The sequence below is a fragment of the Callorhinus ursinus genome, unplaced genomic scaffold (assembly GCF_003265705.2).
Source record: "Callorhinus ursinus isolate GAN/ISIS: 27379988/994484 unplaced genomic scaffold, GSC_fseal_2.0 scaffold5, whole genome shotgun sequence".
Taxonomy (NCBI): Eukaryota; Metazoa; Chordata; class Mammalia; order Carnivora; family Otariidae; genus Callorhinus; species Callorhinus ursinus.
In genome coordinates this window covers 4,737,342-4,757,711 of record NW_027397067.1, presented here as the reverse complement: position 1 = coordinate 4,757,711, position 20,370 = coordinate 4,737,342, and the positions used below count along the sequence as shown (strand labels likewise).

Below are 20,370 nucleotides of genomic sequence, written 5' to 3'. Positions count from 1 at the left end.
ATGCAATTAAGACAAGAAAAGGAAATAAAAGGTATACAGGTTTGGAAAGAAGAAATAAAATTGTATTTGTTCTCCAATGACGTGATTATTTGTGTAGAAAATCTCAAAAAATCAACAGAAAAATTCCTGGAACTAATACGCAATTACATAGCAAGGTTGTAAGATGCAAGTTTAATACACAAAAGTCAATTGCTTTCCTATATACCAACCAGTGGGAGACCATTCAAGCTAGCTCCTTTGTTCTTTTGGAATGATCCCATTAAACTCTGAGTGGTTTTTTTTTTTTTTTTATTGCTTTCTGTCAAGCATATGTTATATATTTATGCTGCCCCAGACTGAAAGCAGCCATTTCTTCAAATAGCTTGACCTATCTGGGGGAAATTAGCGTTTTGAAAACAAGATCTGAATATCAGGTGTCTAGGACACTAACTGCAGGATTTTTCAGGGGACAGAAATAACAAATGGTTTTTTAAAATTGTGATTTTATATTTATATGTAGTTCAAACTTAATATTAACAAATTGGAGCAGCCACTATAGAAAGCAGTATGGAGATATCTAAAAAAATTAAAAATAGAACTACCATTTGATCCAGCATTCTTAATTTTGGGTATATCCAAAAGAATTGAGTTCAGGATCTTGAAGACTGATTTTTCTTAATTTCTTATTTCAACATTTGTATATGATTATTCTTAGAGTAATAATCTTTATACATAATAATATTGCTACTTCAAAATCTTGGTGCTAATTTATTTTATCTTACAATTAACATTCTCATCAATTAAAACAGTCATATAGCTAAAAAATTAAACCCACACTAGAAAAAAATAATTTCTCTCTGCTTTTCTCTGTGTCATCAGTTTTGTATACAGTAAAGTCCATTGTATTTCTATTTTTACCTCATTTTAAATCTGCATTTTATTTTTTTTAAAGATTTTATTTACTTGACAGAGAAAGACACAGTGAGAGAAGGAACACAAGCAAGGGGAGTGAGAGAGGGAGAAGCAGTCTTCCCTCTGAGCTTCCCTCTGAGCAGGGAGCCTGATGAGGGATCATGACCTGAGCCACCGAGCTACCCAGGCACCCCTAAATCTGCATTTTATTTTTTATTTAATCACATATTTAAACATGTTAATTATTAGCATGGTTAAAAAGTTAAATTATGTGACAAAATATACCCAGAGAAGAATTTTTACATCCCTTTTTTCACCTACTTCTTATCGACCCTCTTCTGCATAATCCTAGTTGTTGGTTTCTGGTTTACTAGATCTATTTTTTTAAAGCAAGAATAAATACATATATATGTTTATTATATAAAACATGCTGTAAATTGCAAATATATTATATTATATATTTTCATATATTCTTTATGCAAATATAAATACATATGTTTACCATATGTTTGTTCTGTATAACAACTCTAATTCTTAATTATATTTTGTATAAAAATAAATATAATAAAATATATACAATATGTGGAAGGTTTTAGGTTTTTTTGTTTTCACTTAATAAATACTAGAAATCACTGTATATAATTTTACAGAGAGTTTTCCCATCTTTTATGGCTTCATTGTATTCCATTATGTGACTATATCATATTTTATTCAGTCAGATCCTACTGATAAACATTTGAGTAGTTTTCAGTGATTTACTATTTTAAAAACTTATCAAATAATCTTGTGTATATGCTATATTTATTTGTAGAGGAATATCTTTAGTTCTAGAAATGGGATTACTATGTCAAAGGGTAAATGTATAGTATATTTCTTGTGTATGTTGCTGAAATTAATTCCCTAAGCATTGTGCCATTTTGCATTCTCACTAGAGATGCACAAGAGTGTAGGCTTCCATACAATCTCAGCAGCAGGTCATGTTGACAGGATTTAGGACTTTTTCCCTCAGGGTGATAGGGTAGAAATGATATTTCAGTATAGTGTTAATTTGCATTGATCTTATTATGAGTGTAGTTTAATATCTTTTCATGCATTTCATCATTTTTACATATGTGCAGTCTGTGATGGTTTTTGCCCATTTTATGATTGAATTTTTGTTTTCTCAAATTTTAATCTTTCTGTGATATTAGTTTTCAAAATGTTCCCTTTCTTTTTTGACTTAGGTATGAAATTTTTTGCCATGTAAAGTTTTATTATTTAAAAAATTTATTATTTTTGAATTATTTCTGGATTTTGAGTCATGGTTAGAAAAGCTTCCCCAATTCCATCAATAAAAGAATTCATTGTTTTCTCAACACCAATGATTTGAAAATGAATCTATATTATATACTAAATTTACATATGTAATTAGTTCTTCAGCTAGACCATTTATTTTGTTTTTCCTGTTGGACTGTTCATGTGCCAAAACCATACTGGTTTAATTATAGAGGCTTTATTGAGTTTTCTAAATATATGTTATCGTGTGTCTCCTTGTTGCTCTTCTTTATTAGGGTGTATCTAGCTATTCTTATTTGTTTACTTCTCTATAGGAACATTAGAATCAATTTATATACCTCTATAAAAATTTGTTAGTATTTTTATTGGAATCACTTTGAATGTATATGAAAATTAATGGGGGAAAATGGTATATTTTAGTTTTGAGGCATCTTATTCAAGATGTCTTTCCATTTGATTTATTTCTTCTCATGTAGGCTTGTGTATTTCAAATTTTCCTAGTTTTCTTTTTCCTGTTACTATTATATGTGGTGTATTCTTTTCTATTATATCCTTTATTTGAATATGCAAAGCTTTTGATATTGTATGTTAATTTTATATTTTGTAATCCTACTAAATTTTCTTGTTTTTTTTAAGATTTTATTTATTTATTTGAGAGAGAGAGAATGAAGAGAGAGAGAGAGAGCACAAGAGGGGGGAGGGTCAGAGGGAGAAGCAGACTCCCTGCTAAGCAGGGAGCCGGATATGGGACTTGATGCCAGGACTCCAGGATCATGACCTGAGCTGAAGGCAGTCGCTAAACCAACTGAGCCACCCAGGTGCCCCTAAATTTTCTTGTTTTTAATAATTTTGGCAGCAATTATTTTGCAATGTCCAGTCATACTATCATGGCATCTGGAAATATAAATAGATATCAACATGGGTTTTTTTGGTATTTTAGAATATAATCATAAATATTGCTCCTTAGAACTATTAAATGGTAAGTTCAGTTTGCTAATATTTTTATTAATTTTGCATTGATATTCAAAGATAAGATGAGTTTATTGTTTTCTTGTGCAATGTTTCTCAAGTTTAGATGCTAACATTTGATTTGAGTAACAGGTGATTAAATATGAAGGTAGAGGAGAGAACTTTGGATGGCTTATTTCTTAGTTCAAGGCCATGCCCTTCTGTTGACAGAGTGAAGCACAATTTCCTTATTAAGTATAGCCTTTTTTGGTGTGCCTTTATTTTTAAATTTTTTGAAAGGTTTTATTTATTTATTTGACAGAGAGGGCGAGAAAGCATAAGCAGGGGGAGTGGCAAAGGGAGAAGCAGGCTCCCCACTGAGCCACCCAGGCGCCCCTTGGTGTGTCTTCAGATTCTATATTATCTTATCTCTGTAAGATCCTTTAGTTTCTTACTTCCTTCTTTACCTTTAATGCTACTCCTCCACAAGACACCCTGAAATTGTGAGGTGCTTCCCCCATTCACTTTCCCAGCCCCTTTCTGTCAATTCCCAGGAGCTAGGGCTCTGATCCCCCAGGGCTCAGGCAAATTTTCATTAGGTTGGTACTTTCCCAGCTTTCCTGTTCCACCCCCTTCTCCCATGCCCCTTGTCTATAAAATCCTGCCTGACTCCTTCCTGCAAAGCAGCCTCTGGAGCTGACTTTGCTGGTGTTAATATTTCCCCTACTTAAATGTAAATTGAAGTTATTAATTTCTCTTTCTCCTAGTCATGGCATAGATTGTATTCTGGCTGATTTGTTTTTCCCTCTTAGTTTGTTTTCAGGATGTGTGGAGAGATTTGAATTCAGGTGGTTACCATGATCCCACAGGAAGCTGGAATTTCTCTTGCTGGTGTTAACTTAAGTAGCAGTGTATCTTGACTGTATACTTTATTGTTTTAATCAACATGTACTGATCTAACTATAGAAGTTCTATTGCTTCTTTTTTCACTACTATTTGGTCACTTTTTTAGTTTTCTATAAAATATAAGTTTAAAATGAATCTGTATATATAATGTAAAATTTTATAGGTGTTTTCAGTTTTGAGACTCCTCAATGAATATTTGATAATTTAGTTTAATTTTTATGAAACAGCTCATCATTATTTAAATATGATAATAATAAAAACATTTTAAGCCATTATACATATCTCTATAGAAATTGGGTCAATTTTTTTTTAAAGATTTTATTTATTTGAGAGAGAGAGAATGAAAGATAGAGAGCATGAGAGGGAAGAGGGTCAGAGGGAGAAGCAGACTCCCCGCTGAGCAGGGAGCCTGATGCGGGACTCGATCCCGGGACTCCAGGATCATGACCTGAGCCGAAGGCAGTTGCTTAACCAACTGAGCCACCCAGGCGCCCAATTGGGTCAATTTTTTTATGCCTCAAGATATGATACCTGAAAAGTAATGTGGTTCTTTGACATTCTGATAGTCTGAGGGTCCTTACCAGGGAGGTGTATCTGAATCCTCTGGAATAAATTTACAAAATACTTTTTACCTGGTCTATACCCCTGCAATAGAGGTTTTAAAATTTTCTGCATATTATTATCTTATTCCACATGCCAGACCCACTATTAAATCAGAGTTTGTGGAGGCAGTATCCCATCCATCAGTATAAGGCCTGAGATAAAGCTCAAAATTATGTCTTAGAAATATTGATTCATATACCTATACACTGATTCACACACAATTGATATAGGAAAGATGTTAGTGTTTGAAGCCAGTGGCCAAGAAAGAATTCTTGAGACATCTTTGGTACAAAAAGGTGGTTTTATTAAAGCACAGGGAAAGGACCCATGGGCAAAGAGTTGCACCCGGGTCTTGAGGAGTGGCCCATTATATACTTTCAAGTTGGAAGGGGGTTAGGGATAGCATAAACCTCCCAGGTATTTTGGAAACAAGGTTTCCAGGATCCTTAAGGGGCTAGCTATTGTTAGAAAAAGGTCATTTATTACTGTTTAGTAAAAACTCAGTCATGAGACTCTTCAGATGTATATCAGTGGGTCATATGCTTGGAGGATGATTGCCAACATGTATCTTGGGGGATAAAGATAAAAGAAGTTTCCAAAGGAATTTTCATATATTATACAAGACTTACAGAACCCTGGGGGTCAGGCTAAGATTGCCTTTTGCCCTTAGCAAAGTATTAACAATCAAGGCAACTGAGTTCCTAGAGGAATGTCACTCTGCCTGTTTCAAGGACTTGTCAATGGGCTGTTAAGTAGTAAGATTTTTTTCTTCTTCTGCCTTTGTTACCCACATAACAACCACAGTTGAGAACCGGTGGTGCTTTTTGAGACCACAGCTCAGTACTCCTTATGAGCTAGTTGAAGAAACATGGTTCTAGAATTTTTTTTTTTTGTCATCCTAACACGTAGCTATATTTCTGAGATTTTAGGTCAAATCAAGATCTTCCATAGTATCAAGTAATGCTAAGGAAATATCTCCAGTTAGGCATATATCTCTACCAGTTACTACTACTGCTCTGAGAAACTTAACAGAAGTTCTAATCTGTGGGAAGAGAAAGTAATTTGGAACTTCCAAAGCTTTACTAAGCACACTTTGGAAAAGCAATCTCATTTTTATTTTCAACTAGAATTGTGATTTCTATGGTGTCTATGGTTTTTAAGTCATCTGCTGAGAGATTGCTTCAGAATCAACTGGGAAACTTGATAAACATGCAGTTTCCTAGACCTCACCCCAAGAGAATTGGATTGAGGAGGTTTGGGGGTATGCTCAGGAGTCAGTGTTTTTAACACACCACCAGGTGATTCTGAAGCATTCAAAATCACTGTGAGGGGGCACCTGGGTGGCTCAGTTGTTAAGCATCTGCCTTAAGCTCAGGTCATGATCCCAGAGTCCTGGGATTGAGTCTCAGGTCAGGCTCCCTGCACAGCAGGAAGCCTGCTTCTCCCTCTCCCACTCCCCCTGCTTGTGTTCCCTCTTTCACTGTCTCTCTTTGTTAAATGAATAAATAAATAATGTTAAAAAAAATACTGTGAGCTCTAGCTTATGCAAAGGTTCAATCCAGAGGAACTTGGTAGAAAGTTTCAGGAATTCTGATCATCTCAGATCCCCAGAGGCACAAGTAGAAAAGACATAGGTTTCAGTTTTATGACATTCACCAAATATTCACACTGAGATTTAAAAATGAAATAACTTTGCTATCCCATAGTTGAAGAAAAAAGGACATAGTGCTCATGTTATGGAAATTGTTTTCATCAAATCTTTTGGCCAGATTAGTTATCATATTTCTAAATCCATTAACAGTATCCTTTCCTGTAGGTTTTCAGCAGTAGCCATGGGAGAACCAAAATACATCTTGTGGATCTGTTAATATGTGTTTATCCCCCTCAGATGAATCCTATGATATTTGCCAGCTTTGCAAATGTAACTCCTAGTTCAATATATTCTGTATGATAGCATGAATTTGAAAAAAATTGTTGTAGTCAAACTTTTCTTTGTCTTAGAGAAGATGTTACCCAGTACATGTGACCTCATTAGTCAGAATTTTTCTACAATCTAAGTTTTAGAGGTTAAGGCAGTGATTCGTAATATTTTGGATCAAGGATTTCTTTGAGAATCTGATGAGAGCCTTGGAACTGTCTTACCCAGATACTTGAACATATTCAAATGAAATCAAAATCTCCATATATTTTTAGGGAATCTATTAACATTCTAAAGCTCTTTAGAGCCACACTGCAGTTTAAAAATTCCTGATATAAGAAAGGTGGTATCTACGCAAATTTATAACTTAATAGGATTTTATGTTTTTCAGGTATCTGTACAAGAATGAAATTCATGCCCTAGATAAGCAAACATTTAAAGGACTCATATCCTTGGAACAGCTGTAAGTAATAAAAACCTCTTTATTGAATCATTGATGGTTATGGTTCAGATAGAATCTTTTTAAATGCCATTATGTGATAGTTGAGCAATTATTTTAAGTTTTGTCATGCAGCTTGAATAGTTGAATATTCTGTCATCAGTTGGATAAAAATCAGAATGTATGATCAAGTTGGCATGAGGGCAGGAAGACAGACAGAGCTCAGCTGGAATCCCAGCTCCTGCATTTATTAGTTGTCTGTTGGGCAAGTTGCCTTCCCTGAGTCTCTGTTTCCAAATCTCTGAAATGAAGATATTTCTACTGTGAATATTAAGATATTCCATGCAAAAAGTCTGGTTTATCACTTGACACAAAATAGACATTTCATAGAAAATAGACATTGATACCTGTGATTATTATTAATATATCAAGTTCATAGATATTTAACTGATATGGGATTTCCCAGAGCATGAGATCTAACCTCTCATTTGACAAATTAATAACCAAATACAATGTTAATTAAATGACTTGCCTGAGGTTAAAAATTTGTAGAATTATCATTACAACCTAGATGTCCTGACTGCTATTCTAGTGCACTTTTCAGCATCTGACACCTTACTGCTGGTTTCAAGAATAGTTTGAAATCCCATAAACTTTAGTTTCACTTTTCAGAATTTCAGTGTGAAATATAAATTCTTCAGTATGAAAAAGTTATGTTATGTAGTTATACTGCTACTGAATGACAATTTGATGTTTCTTCAGCTATTTCTCTCAATTTTTAGTGTCTGTGATGCAAACATTAATTAGATATTTGAAGAGATTTTTCCTCATTTACGACAAGCTTTGGGATATTTATCAGCTTAGATATATAGAACACGTCTTGATCTTTAATAAATCGGACTCTTAAATATCAGAAACTTTGACTCTCAGCTTTGTTTCTATCTTCAATGCCACTTCTTATTTTCAAAAGGCTATTTGCAATCATTTCTGTAATAAACATGTTTCTATAACAGTCCAAAGAAATCTAGATTTTAGATTATTATATTAAAATATGATCAAACACTTTTTAAAAATTATTGTTTCTGTTTACTTCTCCCCTTATTAATTTTCTTTTACATGGCTAATGAGCCATCCTATGACAAAGTGTGTTTCTTCACCTTTACATAATTTTTACTGTATTATAGAACCATCACAAAAACCAATTAAATATAACTTCTTTAATAATAACAACAAACAAAACCCTTATCACTGTGATGTGTTTTTCATCAAATATATTCACAGATAGTTTATAAAAATTAACATATGAAAAGTTCTAATTCTTGTTTAAAGTGCACATAATTCTCATCAGTAAATGCTTTGTATTCTGATAATAATTATTGGTCTTATTAATATTGAGTAATACTATTGTTTAAAGCCATGGAGATAGGCATTTCTGCTTGCTAATTTTAAAGCATGATTCCATGCTCTTGTAAATCACTATTCAAAGAGGATTTTTGGAATCCAAATATGTAATCTCTAATCCTTGGAATTTTTCATAATTTTAATTGTAGCTCTGAAAGCCAATTCATTTCAGTATATCCCTATCAAACTAAAGAAGAGCTTGAGATGCCTGAAATATTTGTTCTTTAGGATCTATATACATGGTCTTTCTTTTAGTGATTCTTATTGTTCATAATCTTTTTTGGGTTAAAATCCTTTTTGAGGAAGGGAGGGACACATGATAGATGTTTGCATAGCCTTGAAAATATAGTAGGGCATTGTAATGCCAATTCTGCTACTGACATGATTGTTTACATTCAGCATGAAAATACATTTTTTGATTTTCCTGTAGTCTTCAAGACATAGTCTGTGATCTAAAAAAAAAACAGGAATGAGAAGTGAGGAAGGGATACTGAAGAAGGATTTATTAGTCTAAGTCTTTTTTTTTTTATCTTTTGGTCAATTGAAAGTTTGATAAACTACATTTTTTTTAAGATTTTATTTATTTATTTATTTATTTATTTGAGAGAGACAGTGTGTGTGAGCAGTGGTGGTGGGGAGGAGTAGAGGGAGAGTGAGAAAGAGAATCTCAAGCCCACTTCATGCTGAGCACAGAGCTGACACAGGGCTTGATCTCAAGACCCTGAGATCATGGTCTGAGATGAAATTAAGAGTTGGAAACTTAACCAACTGAGCCACCCAGATGCCGCAAGCTACGTTCATTTTTTAAAACCACTTTATTGAGGTATGATTGACATACAAAAGGCTGTGCATACTTAATGTAAAAAACTTGATGAGTTTGGGGATAAGTATATACCCATAAAATCATTGCCACAATCTATGCCATGAATATATCCATCACTTCCAAAAGTTTCCTCCCATCTCTCTAGTATTATTTTTTATAAGAATATATAATATACCCTCTTAAATTTTTAAGCATACAATTCAGCCTTAAGTCCTGAAACTATAACACTACCAGAAGAATACATAGAGAAAAATCTTCTTGACATTGTTCTTCAATGATTTCTTGGATATGAAAGTGAAAGCACATGCAACAAAAGCAAAAATAGACAATTAGAGCTACATCAAACTAAAAAAAGCTTCTGTACAACAAAGGAAACCATCAACAAAATGAAAGGCCTCTTAAGTAATGGAAAAAATATTGCAAACATACATCTAATAAATCCAAAATATATGAGGAACTCCTACAATTCAATAGCAAAACACCAAATAACCTGATTAAAAAATAGGCAAAAGACTTGAATAGATATTTCTCCCTAAATGACTTACAAATGGACAATAATTATATGAAAATGTGCCCAATGTCACTAGTCATCAAGGAAATGCATATGAAAACCATGATGTGAAGTCACCTCACACTTGTTAAGATGGCTATTATAAAAAAAAAGTGTTGTGAGGATGCTGTAAAGAGTGTACAGTGTTGGTGGGAATGTAAATTGGTACAGCCACTATGGAAAAAAGTACAGAGGTTCCTCAAAAAATTAAAAATAGAATTACCATGTGATCTACCAACCCCACTCCTGGGTATTTATTCAGAGAAGTTGAAATCAGGATCTCAAAGAGATACAATCAGGATACAAAGAGATACAAGAACTAATCTTCGACAAAGCAGGAAAAATGTCCAATGGAAAAAGACAGTCTCTTCAACGAATGGTGTTGGGAAAATTGGATAGCCACATGCAGAAGAATGAAACTGGACTGTTGCTTTACACCACACACAAAAATAGACTCAAAATGGTTGAAAGACCTAAATGTAAGACAGGAGTACATCAAAATCCTAAAGGAGAACACAGGCAGCAACCTCTTTGACCTCAGCCACAGCAACTTCTTCCTAGAAACATCGCCAAAGGCAAGGGAAGCAAGGGCAAAAATGAACTATTGGTACTTCATCAAGATTAAAACTTCTGCACAGCAAAGGAAACAGTCAACAAAACCAAAAGAACCAACTGAAGGGAAGAAGATATTTGCAAATGACATATCAGATAAAGGGCTAGTATCCAAAATCCATAAAGAAATTCTTAAACTCAACACCCAAAGAACAAATGATCCAATCAAGAAATGGGCAGAAGACATGAACAGACATTTTTCCAAAGAAGACATCCAAATGGCCAACAGACACATGAAAAAGAGCTCAACATCACCTGGCAACAGGGAAATCCAAATCAAAACCTCAGTGGGATACCACCTCACACCAGTCAGAATGGCTAAAATTAACAAGTCAGGAAACGATAGATGTCAGCGGGGATGCAGAGAAAGGGGAACCCTCCTACACTGTTGGTGGGAATGCAAGCTAGTGCAGCCACTCTGGAAAACAGTATGGAGGTTCTTCAAAAGTTGAAAATAGAGCTACCATATGACCCAGTAATTGCACTACTGGGTATTTACCCCAAAGATACAAATGTAGGGATCCGAAGGCATCCATACACCCTGATGTTTATGGCAGCAATGTCCATAATAGCCAAACTATGGAAAGAGCCAAGATGTCCCTCGACAGACGAATGAATAAAGAAGATGTGGTGTATATATACACAATGAAATATTATGCAACCATCAGAAGGAATGAAATCTTGCCATTTGCAACAATGTGGTGGAACTGGAGGGTATTATGCTGACGAAATAAGTCAATCAGAGAAAGACATGTATCATATGACCTCACTGATACGAGGAATTCTTAATCTCAGGAAACAAACTGAGGGTTGCTGGAGTGGTGGGAGGTGGGAGGGATAGGGTGGCTGGGTGACAGACATTGGGGAGAGTATGTGCTATGGTGAGCACTGTGAATTGTGTAAGACTGTTGAATCACAGACCTGTACCTCTGAAACAAATAATACATTATACGTTAAAAAAAAAAAAAAAGAAGAAGAAGAAGATAGCAGGAAGGGAAGAATGAAGGGGGGGCAATCGTATGGGGAGATGAACCATGAGAGACTATGGACTCTGAGAAACAAACTGTGGGTTCTAGAGGGGAGGGGTGTGGGGAGATGGGTTAGCCTGGTGATGGGTATTAAAGAGGGCACATACTGCATGGAGCACTGGGTGTTATAAGCAAACAATGAATCATGGAACACTACATCAAAAACTAATGATGTAATGTATGGTGATTAACATAACATAATAATAAAAAAATACAAAAAAAAACTAATGATGTAATGTATGGTGATTAACATAACAATAAAAAAGAAAATGTTAAATGAATAAATTTGTGAGGATTCAATCAATTTTACCAAAGGTAAAGACCATTTCCTTGGGTACAATTTTCCATTTTATATATAGTTGAACATCACTCTTTAAGGGTGATAGTATCTCCAAAGCATGTTTTTATTCTACAGATGATACAGAGGACTCTAATGCTTCTATCTTTCAGAACAAAAGTAACTGCTGTGTTCTTACAAAGCACATTTTAAAATTTCTTGTATTAGTCAGTCATCCTGCTTTCAATTATTCTTTTTCATCCAAAATTTCTGTCTTTATTCTGTTGATACAATAGACATATTTTCATTGATTAATTTCTTTTGCCAATAAATTTCTCATCCTAGCCTCCTTAATAGGTGCTAAATATCTCTTGTGAAATTGATATTTTCTAGTAATGGTCATCATATGACCACTGAACTAGAAGTAATACAATCCATTTTAGCCATTATTTTTAAGTTACATTTCCTTTTCAATGTATAACTTCATATTCCTTACTTTTCCTTTTCTTTAGATGTTTACTTATTGCTAAATGGTATATTTTATCTAGAGCATTTCTATTAGATAATAGCAGGCTTTCATACCTGTGTTAAACTGTTATGTTTTCCTCCATGTCTTAAATATCAACATCTTATTCCATTGTCTACTGAAATTATAGAAAAAGGCAGAATGGTGTTTCCAAGAACATAAGATCTTAGAAATCAGACTGAAATAAGTGTGATCTGACTGAACATGTGTTGCACTTATTAATTATTTAATCTTCAGCATTTCACTTCACAATTCTAAACTTCATTTTCCTTTTATTGTTTTTTTAAATGAGGATAATAGTATCTATTTGCCAGACTGACTCTGAGATCTAAGAATAATATATATGAAAGACTTGGCAAGAGTTGACCTTGAAATAACAATACCTATTATTTTAATAACTATATTTATTATTATTTTGTAGTTATTATTTCACTAATTATTTTCTACACAATTTGTTAAAATAAACAGCTAATTTATTATTTATTTTAAGAAATAGCTAATTTAAATGGCGTAATTTTTTTAAAGATTTATTTATTTGAGAGAGAGAGTGGGGGTAGGAAGGGTTAGAGAGAGGGAGAGAGAAACTCAACCAGACTCTGTGCTGAGCATGGAGCCTGAAGCGGGGCTCCATCTCATGACCCTGAGATGAAGACCTGAGCTGAAACCAAGAGTTGGAGTCTTACCTTATTGAGCCATCCAGGCATCCCTAAATGGTATATTTTTAAATACAAAGTTTAATTTAGCTAGTGATACAAAGTATTATTAACAATGTCTTTGATCTTTCTTGATCTGTCTAGTTTATTTTAAAGGACTTTCCAATTTGATTACTTAATATAAGCCATAAGTGACTATAAATGCTAACAAGATGTCATCTTTTTAAACATGTAAATATATCAAATTATAAAGTTAATATTTCAAAGCTTTTTAAAAGTAACTTATTTTTTCAGGAGGCTTTAAACCTAATTAAAATTTTTTAAGAATCTAAAATTACAAAGAATTGAATAACCAGCATAATGCTTTTGGATTTACATATACTTGGAAAATACAAAAATTCTGACTGGTCAAAAGAATATATGAGTAAAACTTCTTTTGCTCATTCATTGCCTGAAAGTCCTGCATTAGAGCCACTTTGGGTTTATCCAAATTGTCAGTGTCATTCATCCAAAGACAACCAGGTAAATCCCCATAGTTAAGCAAGTTGAGTTTGTTACTAATTGCGGTGAATGAGAACACATGCTGTCGGGAGTCATGAGGGGTATCAGTAAGAGGGTGTTAGAAAAAACATATTATAAACTTAAACTTTGGCTAGGTGATTTTGGAGAGGGAAAGAAGGCAGGGATTTTCTCTAAATTGAATAATGCCCCAAAATGATTGTGTATCTTAATAAATCTTATCTATAGAGAGGGGAGAATAGAATGAGGTTAAAGATGTAATTGGTAAGGATAGAGCATTCACTCAATCTGGCCAAAAGAAGAGGGTGTTTGGTATTTGCAGGTGGCAAAATAAACTTGTTTTTGTTTGTGATTAGACAAAATTAAGAAGTAGCCTTGTTTTGTCTCATTTTATCAAGGTCTCAGAGTAACCTTGTTTTAGCTAGGATTCTGTGAGATTATGTTCAATAGAATACCATGGCGTATCTATGAGTGCCAGGCCAGCTTCTGAATGTCAAAGATAATCTTCCTTTTTTTTTTTTTTTGTTTTTCCTGTCTCAAGATAAATTAGAGCCCAGAATTCAGAATAAAATATAGATCATTATGGTGGTAAAGATTCTTCATTAAAGACTTTATTTAAAATGATCCTTCCATCATGATAACTAGTAACTTATTCTCAGTGTAAAAAGCATCTTTGATGTATAACATCTGAAAAAGTTTCATTGATTTATAAACAGAGACAAATCTCTGCTTTTGGCTATGATGTTGTAAGAGAGAGCAGTTTTACATTCTGCTTTTAAAAACTAGAAAACAAGGCAAAATATATAAGCCAGCAGTTTCCAGGCATTGGACAACAGGAACAAAGAGCTGTGATCCATGACACAGGTACACATGATGTGATCTCTGTGATTGTCATAGTTCACTGTCCAGAGGCAGTTTCCAGGTTGAAGCACAGGAAGGGTTACACAAGCCAGAGACTGGCTGAGTTGAGGAGACAGAGATTGGAGTTTGGGGATCCTGGCATGGTGAAAACTGATGACATGGGGCACCAGAGAGTAGAAAGCTACATGGAGAGGGCCCTGGAGACCTGCAGAGGCTTCTCCTAGTCTTTGGCTTGGTACTGATCAGTACATATTTCAGGAAACTACCTGTGCATAGAAGAGAACTACTGGAAATCTCTAGGTCAGAAAATTCCCAGAAATTCCTACAGAGGGCTAAGAATAGTTTGTGGTACTACCAGCCAGTATGGAAGGACCTGATGCTACACAGCACTGGATAGAGTCCTCAGTGGAGTGTCACCTTAATAGAAGGGCTAAATGAGTCCTAATATAAAGACTGCTTGACCTTCTCTAGTATAGGTTAAAACAAACCAGAGAGAATCAAACTGCTCTCAGATAATATAACTGTGCCAGAATGAAGTCCACTATTCATCAAGGAAATGCAACAAAAGCCAGCACCCAATAACCCAACATTCACAATTCTTCTGATTCAATCAAAAATTGCCAAGCAAGCACATCATACCAGAGTTATAAAATTAAGAAACCAAAACCTGATAGTACTAAAAGGAGAAATAAGTAAATTGAACACTCTTCTGTCAATAACTGATGGAAATATAGACAGAAAAATCACTAAGCATATAGGAGACCAGAATAGCAGGATCAACCAACTTGACCTAACTGAAAGTAATAGGGCATTCTACCTTAAGCCTGAAAAATATACAACATTTTCAGTGCACAAGATAGATCATGTTCTAAGCTACAAAATAATTCTAAATAATTTTCTTTTTTTAACCGCAAATGGATTTATTCATGAATAGGAGAGAATTGCAATTTGGGACAAGCAAGCTATAGTAAGCCATAGACAAGTCCAACAAACAAAGGAGAAAATATTATTTCATGGGGAAGGAGGGGGGTGGGAGTGGTTGTTTTGGACAAAATCTATTGGAGAAAAGGAAGAGTTCAGGGTGATGATGGTTTCTCATTGGCTGAGTTGCTGGGGTAGTTGATTTCTTATAGGAGGTGCAATGTGTATCTTTGTTGTGCCTTATAAATTGATAATTCCTTCCTGTTGATGATTCTTCTTTTGGGGTCTGTAATCCCACATGTCTTCATGTAATTGACACAAAGTAGTACCATGTGAAGGCTCCTCCTTCTGGCTTCCTGAATCCATTTTAATGAGGTTTCCCTTTACAAATTTTCACATTTCCTTCTTTTGATCAAGATCTTTTTTTGAAAACACCACTGATCAAGGTCCGGTTTTCTGGGGCACCTGGGCGGCCCAGTCGGTTAAGTGTCTGCGTTTGGCTCAGGTCTAGATCTTCGAGTCCTGGGATTGAGCCCCATGTGGGGCTCCCTGCTCAGTGGGGAGTCTGCTTCTCCCTTTCTTTTCTTTAAATTTTTTATTGTTATGTTAATCACCATACATTACATCATTAGTTTTTGATATAGTGTTCCATGATTCATTGTTTGTGCATAACACCCAGTGCTCCACGCAAAATGTGCCCTCTTTAATACCCATCACCAAGCTAACCCATCCCCCACCCTCCTCCCCTCTAGAACCCTCAGTTTGTTTTTCAGAGTCCATCGTCTCTCATGGTTCATCTCCCCCTCCGACTTACTCCCCTTCATTCTTCCCCTCCTGCTATCTTCTTCTTTTTTATTTTTCTTAACATATGTTGCATTATTTGTTTCAGAAGTACAGATCTGTGATTCAACAGTCTTGCACAATTCACAGCGCTCATCATAGCACATACCCAACCCAATGTCTATCACCCAGCTACCCCATCCCTCCCACCCCCCACCACTCCAGCAACCCTCAGTTTGTTTCCTGAGATTAAGAATTCCTCGTATCAGTGAGGTCATATGATACATGTCTTTCTCTGATTAACTTATTTCACTCAGCATAACACCCTCCAGTTCTATCCACGTCGTTGCAAATGGCAAGATCTCATTGCTTTTGATGGCTGCATAATATTCCATTGTGTATATATACCACCTCTTCTTTATCCATTCATCTGTCGATGGACATCTTGGCTCTTTCCACAGTTTGGCTATTGTGGACATTGCTGCTATAAACATGGGGTGCATGTACCCCCTCGGATCCCTACATTTGTATCTTTGGGGTAAATACCCAGTAGTGCAATTGCTGGATCATAGGGCAGCGCTATTTTCAACTGTTTGAGGAACCTCCATACTGTTTTCCAGAGTGGTTGCACCAGCTTGCATTCCCACCGACAGTGTAGGAGGGTTCCCTTTTCTCCGCATCCCCGCCAACATCTGTCGTTTCCTGACTTGTTAATTTTAGCCATTCTGACTGGTGTGAGGTGGCATCTCATTGAGGTTTTGATTTGGATTTCCCTGATGCCGAGCGATGTTGAGCACTTTTTCATGTGTCTGTTGGCCATTTGGATGTCTTCTTTGGAAAAATGTCTGTTCACGTCTTCTGCCCATTTCTTGATTGGATTATTTGTTCTTTGGGTGTTGAGTTTGATAAGTTCTTTATAGATTTTGGATACTAGCCCTTTATCTGATATGTCATTTGCAAATATTTTCTCCCATTCTGTGGGTTGTCTTTTGGTTTTGTGGACTGTTTCTTTGGCTGTGCAAAAGCTTTTTATCTTGATGAAATCCCAATAGTTCATTTTTGCCCTTCCTACCCTTGCCTTTGGCGATGTTTCTAGGAAGAAGTTGCTGCAGCTGAGGTCGAAGAGGTTGCTACTGGTATTCTCCTTTAGAATTTTGATGGACTCCTGTCTCACGTTTAGGTCTTTCAACCATTTGGAGTCTATTTTTGTGTGTGGTGTAAGGAAATGGTCCAGTTTCATTCTGCATGTGGCTGTCCAATTTTCCCAACACCATTTGTTGAAGAGACTGTCTTTTTGCCATTGGACATTCTTTCCTGCTTTGTCGAAGATTAGTTGACCATAGAGTTGAGGGTCCATTTCTGGGCTCTTGATTCTGTTCCATTGATCTATGTGTCTGTTTTTGTGCCAGTACCATACTATCTTGATGATGACAGCTTTGTAATAGAGCTGGAAGTCTGGAATTATGATGCCGCCAGCTTTGCTTTTCTTTTTCAATATTCCTCAGGCTATTTGGGGTCTCTTCTGGTTCCATACAAATTTTAGGATTATTTGTTCTATTTCTTTGAAAAGAGTGGATGGAATTTTGATGGGGATTGCATTGAATGTGTAGATTGCTCTAGGTAGCATTGACATCTTCACAATGTTTGTTCTTCCAATCCATGAGCATGGAACGTTTTTCTATTTCTTTGTGTCTTCTTCCATTACTTTCATGAGTATTTTATAGTTTTCTGAGTACAGATCCTTTGCCTCTTTGGTTAAATTTATTCCTAGGTATCTTAAGGTTTTGGGTGCAATTGTAAATGGGATCGACTCCTTGATTTCTCTCTCTTTTGTCTTGTTGTTGGTGTATAGGAATGCCACTGATTTCTGTGCATTGATTTTATATCCTGCTACTTCACTGAATTCCTGTATGAGTTCTAGCAGTTTTGGGTGGAGTATTTTGGGTTTTCCACATACAGTATCATATCATCTGCAAAGAGTGAGAGTTTGACTTCCTCTTCGTCGATTCGGATGACTTTGATTTCTTTTTGTTGTCTGATTGCTGTGAATAGGACTTCTAATACTATGTTGAATAGCAGTGGTGATAGTGGACATCGCTGCCGCATTCCTGACCTTAGGGGAAAAACTCTCAGCTTTCCCCCATTGAGAATGATATTCACTGTAGGTTTTTCGTAGATGGCTTTTATGATATTGAGGTATGTACCCTCTATCCCTATACTCTGAAGAGTTTTGATAAAGAAAGGATGCTGTATTTTGTCAAATGCTTTTTCTGCATCTATTGAGAGGATCATATGATTCTTGTTCTTTCTTTTATTAATGTATTGTATCACGTTGATTGATTTGCGGATGTTGAACCAACCTTGCAGCCCAGGGATAAATCCCACTTGGTCATGGTGAATAATCCTTTTAATGTACTGTTGGATCCCATTGGCTAGTATTTTGGTGAGAATTTTTGCATCCATGTTCATCAAGGATATTGGTCAGTAATTATCCTTTTCAATGGGGTCTTTGTCTGGTTTTGGGATCAAGGTAATGCTGGCCTCATAAAATGAGTTTGGAAGTTTTCCTTCCATTTCTATTTTTTGGAACAGTTTCAGGAGAATAGGTATTAATTCTTCTTTAAATGTTTGGTAGAATTCCCCTGGGAAGCCATCTGACCCTGGGCTTTAGTTTGTTGGGACATTTTTGATGACTGCTTCAATTTCCTTAGTAGTTATAGGTCTGTTCAGGTTTTCTATTTCTTCCTGGTTCAATTTTGGTGGTTGATACGTCTCTAGGAATGCACCCATTTCTTCCAGGTTATCTAATTTGCTGGCATAGAGTTGCTCATAATATGTTCTTATAATTGTTTGTATTTCTTTGCTGTTGGTTGTGATCTCTCCTTTTTCATTCATGATTTTGTTGATTTTGGTCATTTCTCTTTTCTTTTTGATAAGTCTGACCAGGGGTTTATTGATCTTGTTAATTCTTTCAAAGAACCAGCTCCTAGTTTCGTTGATCTGTTCTACTGTTCTTTTGGTTTCTAGTTCATTGATTTCTGCTCTGATCTTTATTATTTCCCTTCTCCTGCTGGGTTTAGGCTTTATTTGCTGTTCTTTCTCCAGCTCTTTTAGGTGTAGGATTAGGTTGTGTATTTGAGACCTTTCTTGTTTTGTGAGAAAGGCTTGTATTGCTATATACTTTCCTCTCAGGACTGCCTTTGCTGTATCCCAAAGATTTTGAACAGTTGTGTTTTCATTTTCATTGGTTTCCATGAAGTTTTTTTAATTCTTCTTTAATTTCCTGGTTGACCCATTCATTCTTTAGTAGGATGCTCTTTAGCCTCCATGTATTTGAGTTCTTTCCGACTTTCCTCTTGTGATTGAGTTCTAGTTTCAAAGCATTGTGGTTTGAAAATATGCAGGGAATAATCCCAATCTTTTGGTAGTGGTTGAGACCTGATTTGTGACCTAGGAGGTGATCAATTCTGGAGAATGTTCCATGGGCACTAGAGAAGAATGTGTATTATGTTGCTTTGGGATGGAATGTTCTGAATATGTCTGTGAAGTCCATCTGGTCCAGTGTGTCATTTAATGTCTTTATTTCCTTGTTGATCTTTTGCTTAGATGATCTGTCCATTTCTGTCAGGGGGGTATTAAAGTCCCCCACTAGTATTGTATTGTTGTCAATGTGTTTCTTTGCTTTTGTTATTAGTTGCCTTATATAATTGGCTGCTCCCATGTTAGGGGCATAGATATTTATAATTGTTAGATCTTCTTGTTGGATAGACCCTTTGAGTAGGATATAGTGTCCTTCCTCATCTCTTATTACAGTCTTTGTTTTAAAATCTAATTTGTCTGATATAAGGATTGCCACCCCAACTTTCTTTTGGTGTCCATTAGCATGGTACATGGTTTTCCACCCCCTCACTTTCAATCTGGCGGTGTCTTTGGGTCTAAAATGAGTCTCTTGCAGACAGCATATGGATGGGTCTTGTTTTTTAATCCAATCTGATAGCCTGTGTCTTTTGATTGGGTCATTTAGCCCATTTACATTCAGGGTAACTATTGAAAGGTATGAATTTAGTGCCATTGTATTGCCTGTAAGGTGACTGTTACTGTATATTGTCTGTGTTCCTTTCTGGTCTATGCTGCTTTTAGGCTCTCTCTTTGCTTAGAGGACCCCTTTCAATATTTCTTGTAGGGCTGGTTTCGTGTTTGCAAATTCCTTTAGTTTTTATTTGTCTTGGAAGCTTTTTATCTCTCCTTCAATTTTCATTGAGAGCCTAGCTGGATATAGTATTCTTGGCTGCATATTTTTCTCCTTTAGTGCTCTGAAGTTATCATGCCAGTCCTTTCTGGGCTGCCAGGTCTCTGTGGATAGGTCTGTTGCCAATCTAATATTTCTACCATTGTAGGTGACATATCTCTTCTCCCAAGCTGCTTTCAGGATTTTCTCT

At 35.6% G+C, this 20,370-nt stretch overlaps 1 protein-coding gene across 3 annotated transcripts in view; it reads left to right on the top strand.

Moving 5' to 3' along the window:
* PXDNL (peroxidasin like) overlaps positions 1-20,370 on the top strand; it is a 502,908-nt gene that overhangs the window by 282,127 nt on the left and 200,411 nt on the right. For all 3 annotated transcript variants that reach the window (XR_012378199.1, XR_012378200.1, XM_025870586.2), the window contains exon 4: positions 6,933-7,004. Coding sequence is in view for 1 of the 3 variants with exons in the window: in XM_025870586.2 (XP_025726371.2) it covers positions 6,933-7,004 (72 nt within the window). In the remaining 2 variants the exon portion in view is untranslated. The remainder of the gene's footprint in view (positions 1-6,932; positions 7,005-20,370) is intronic.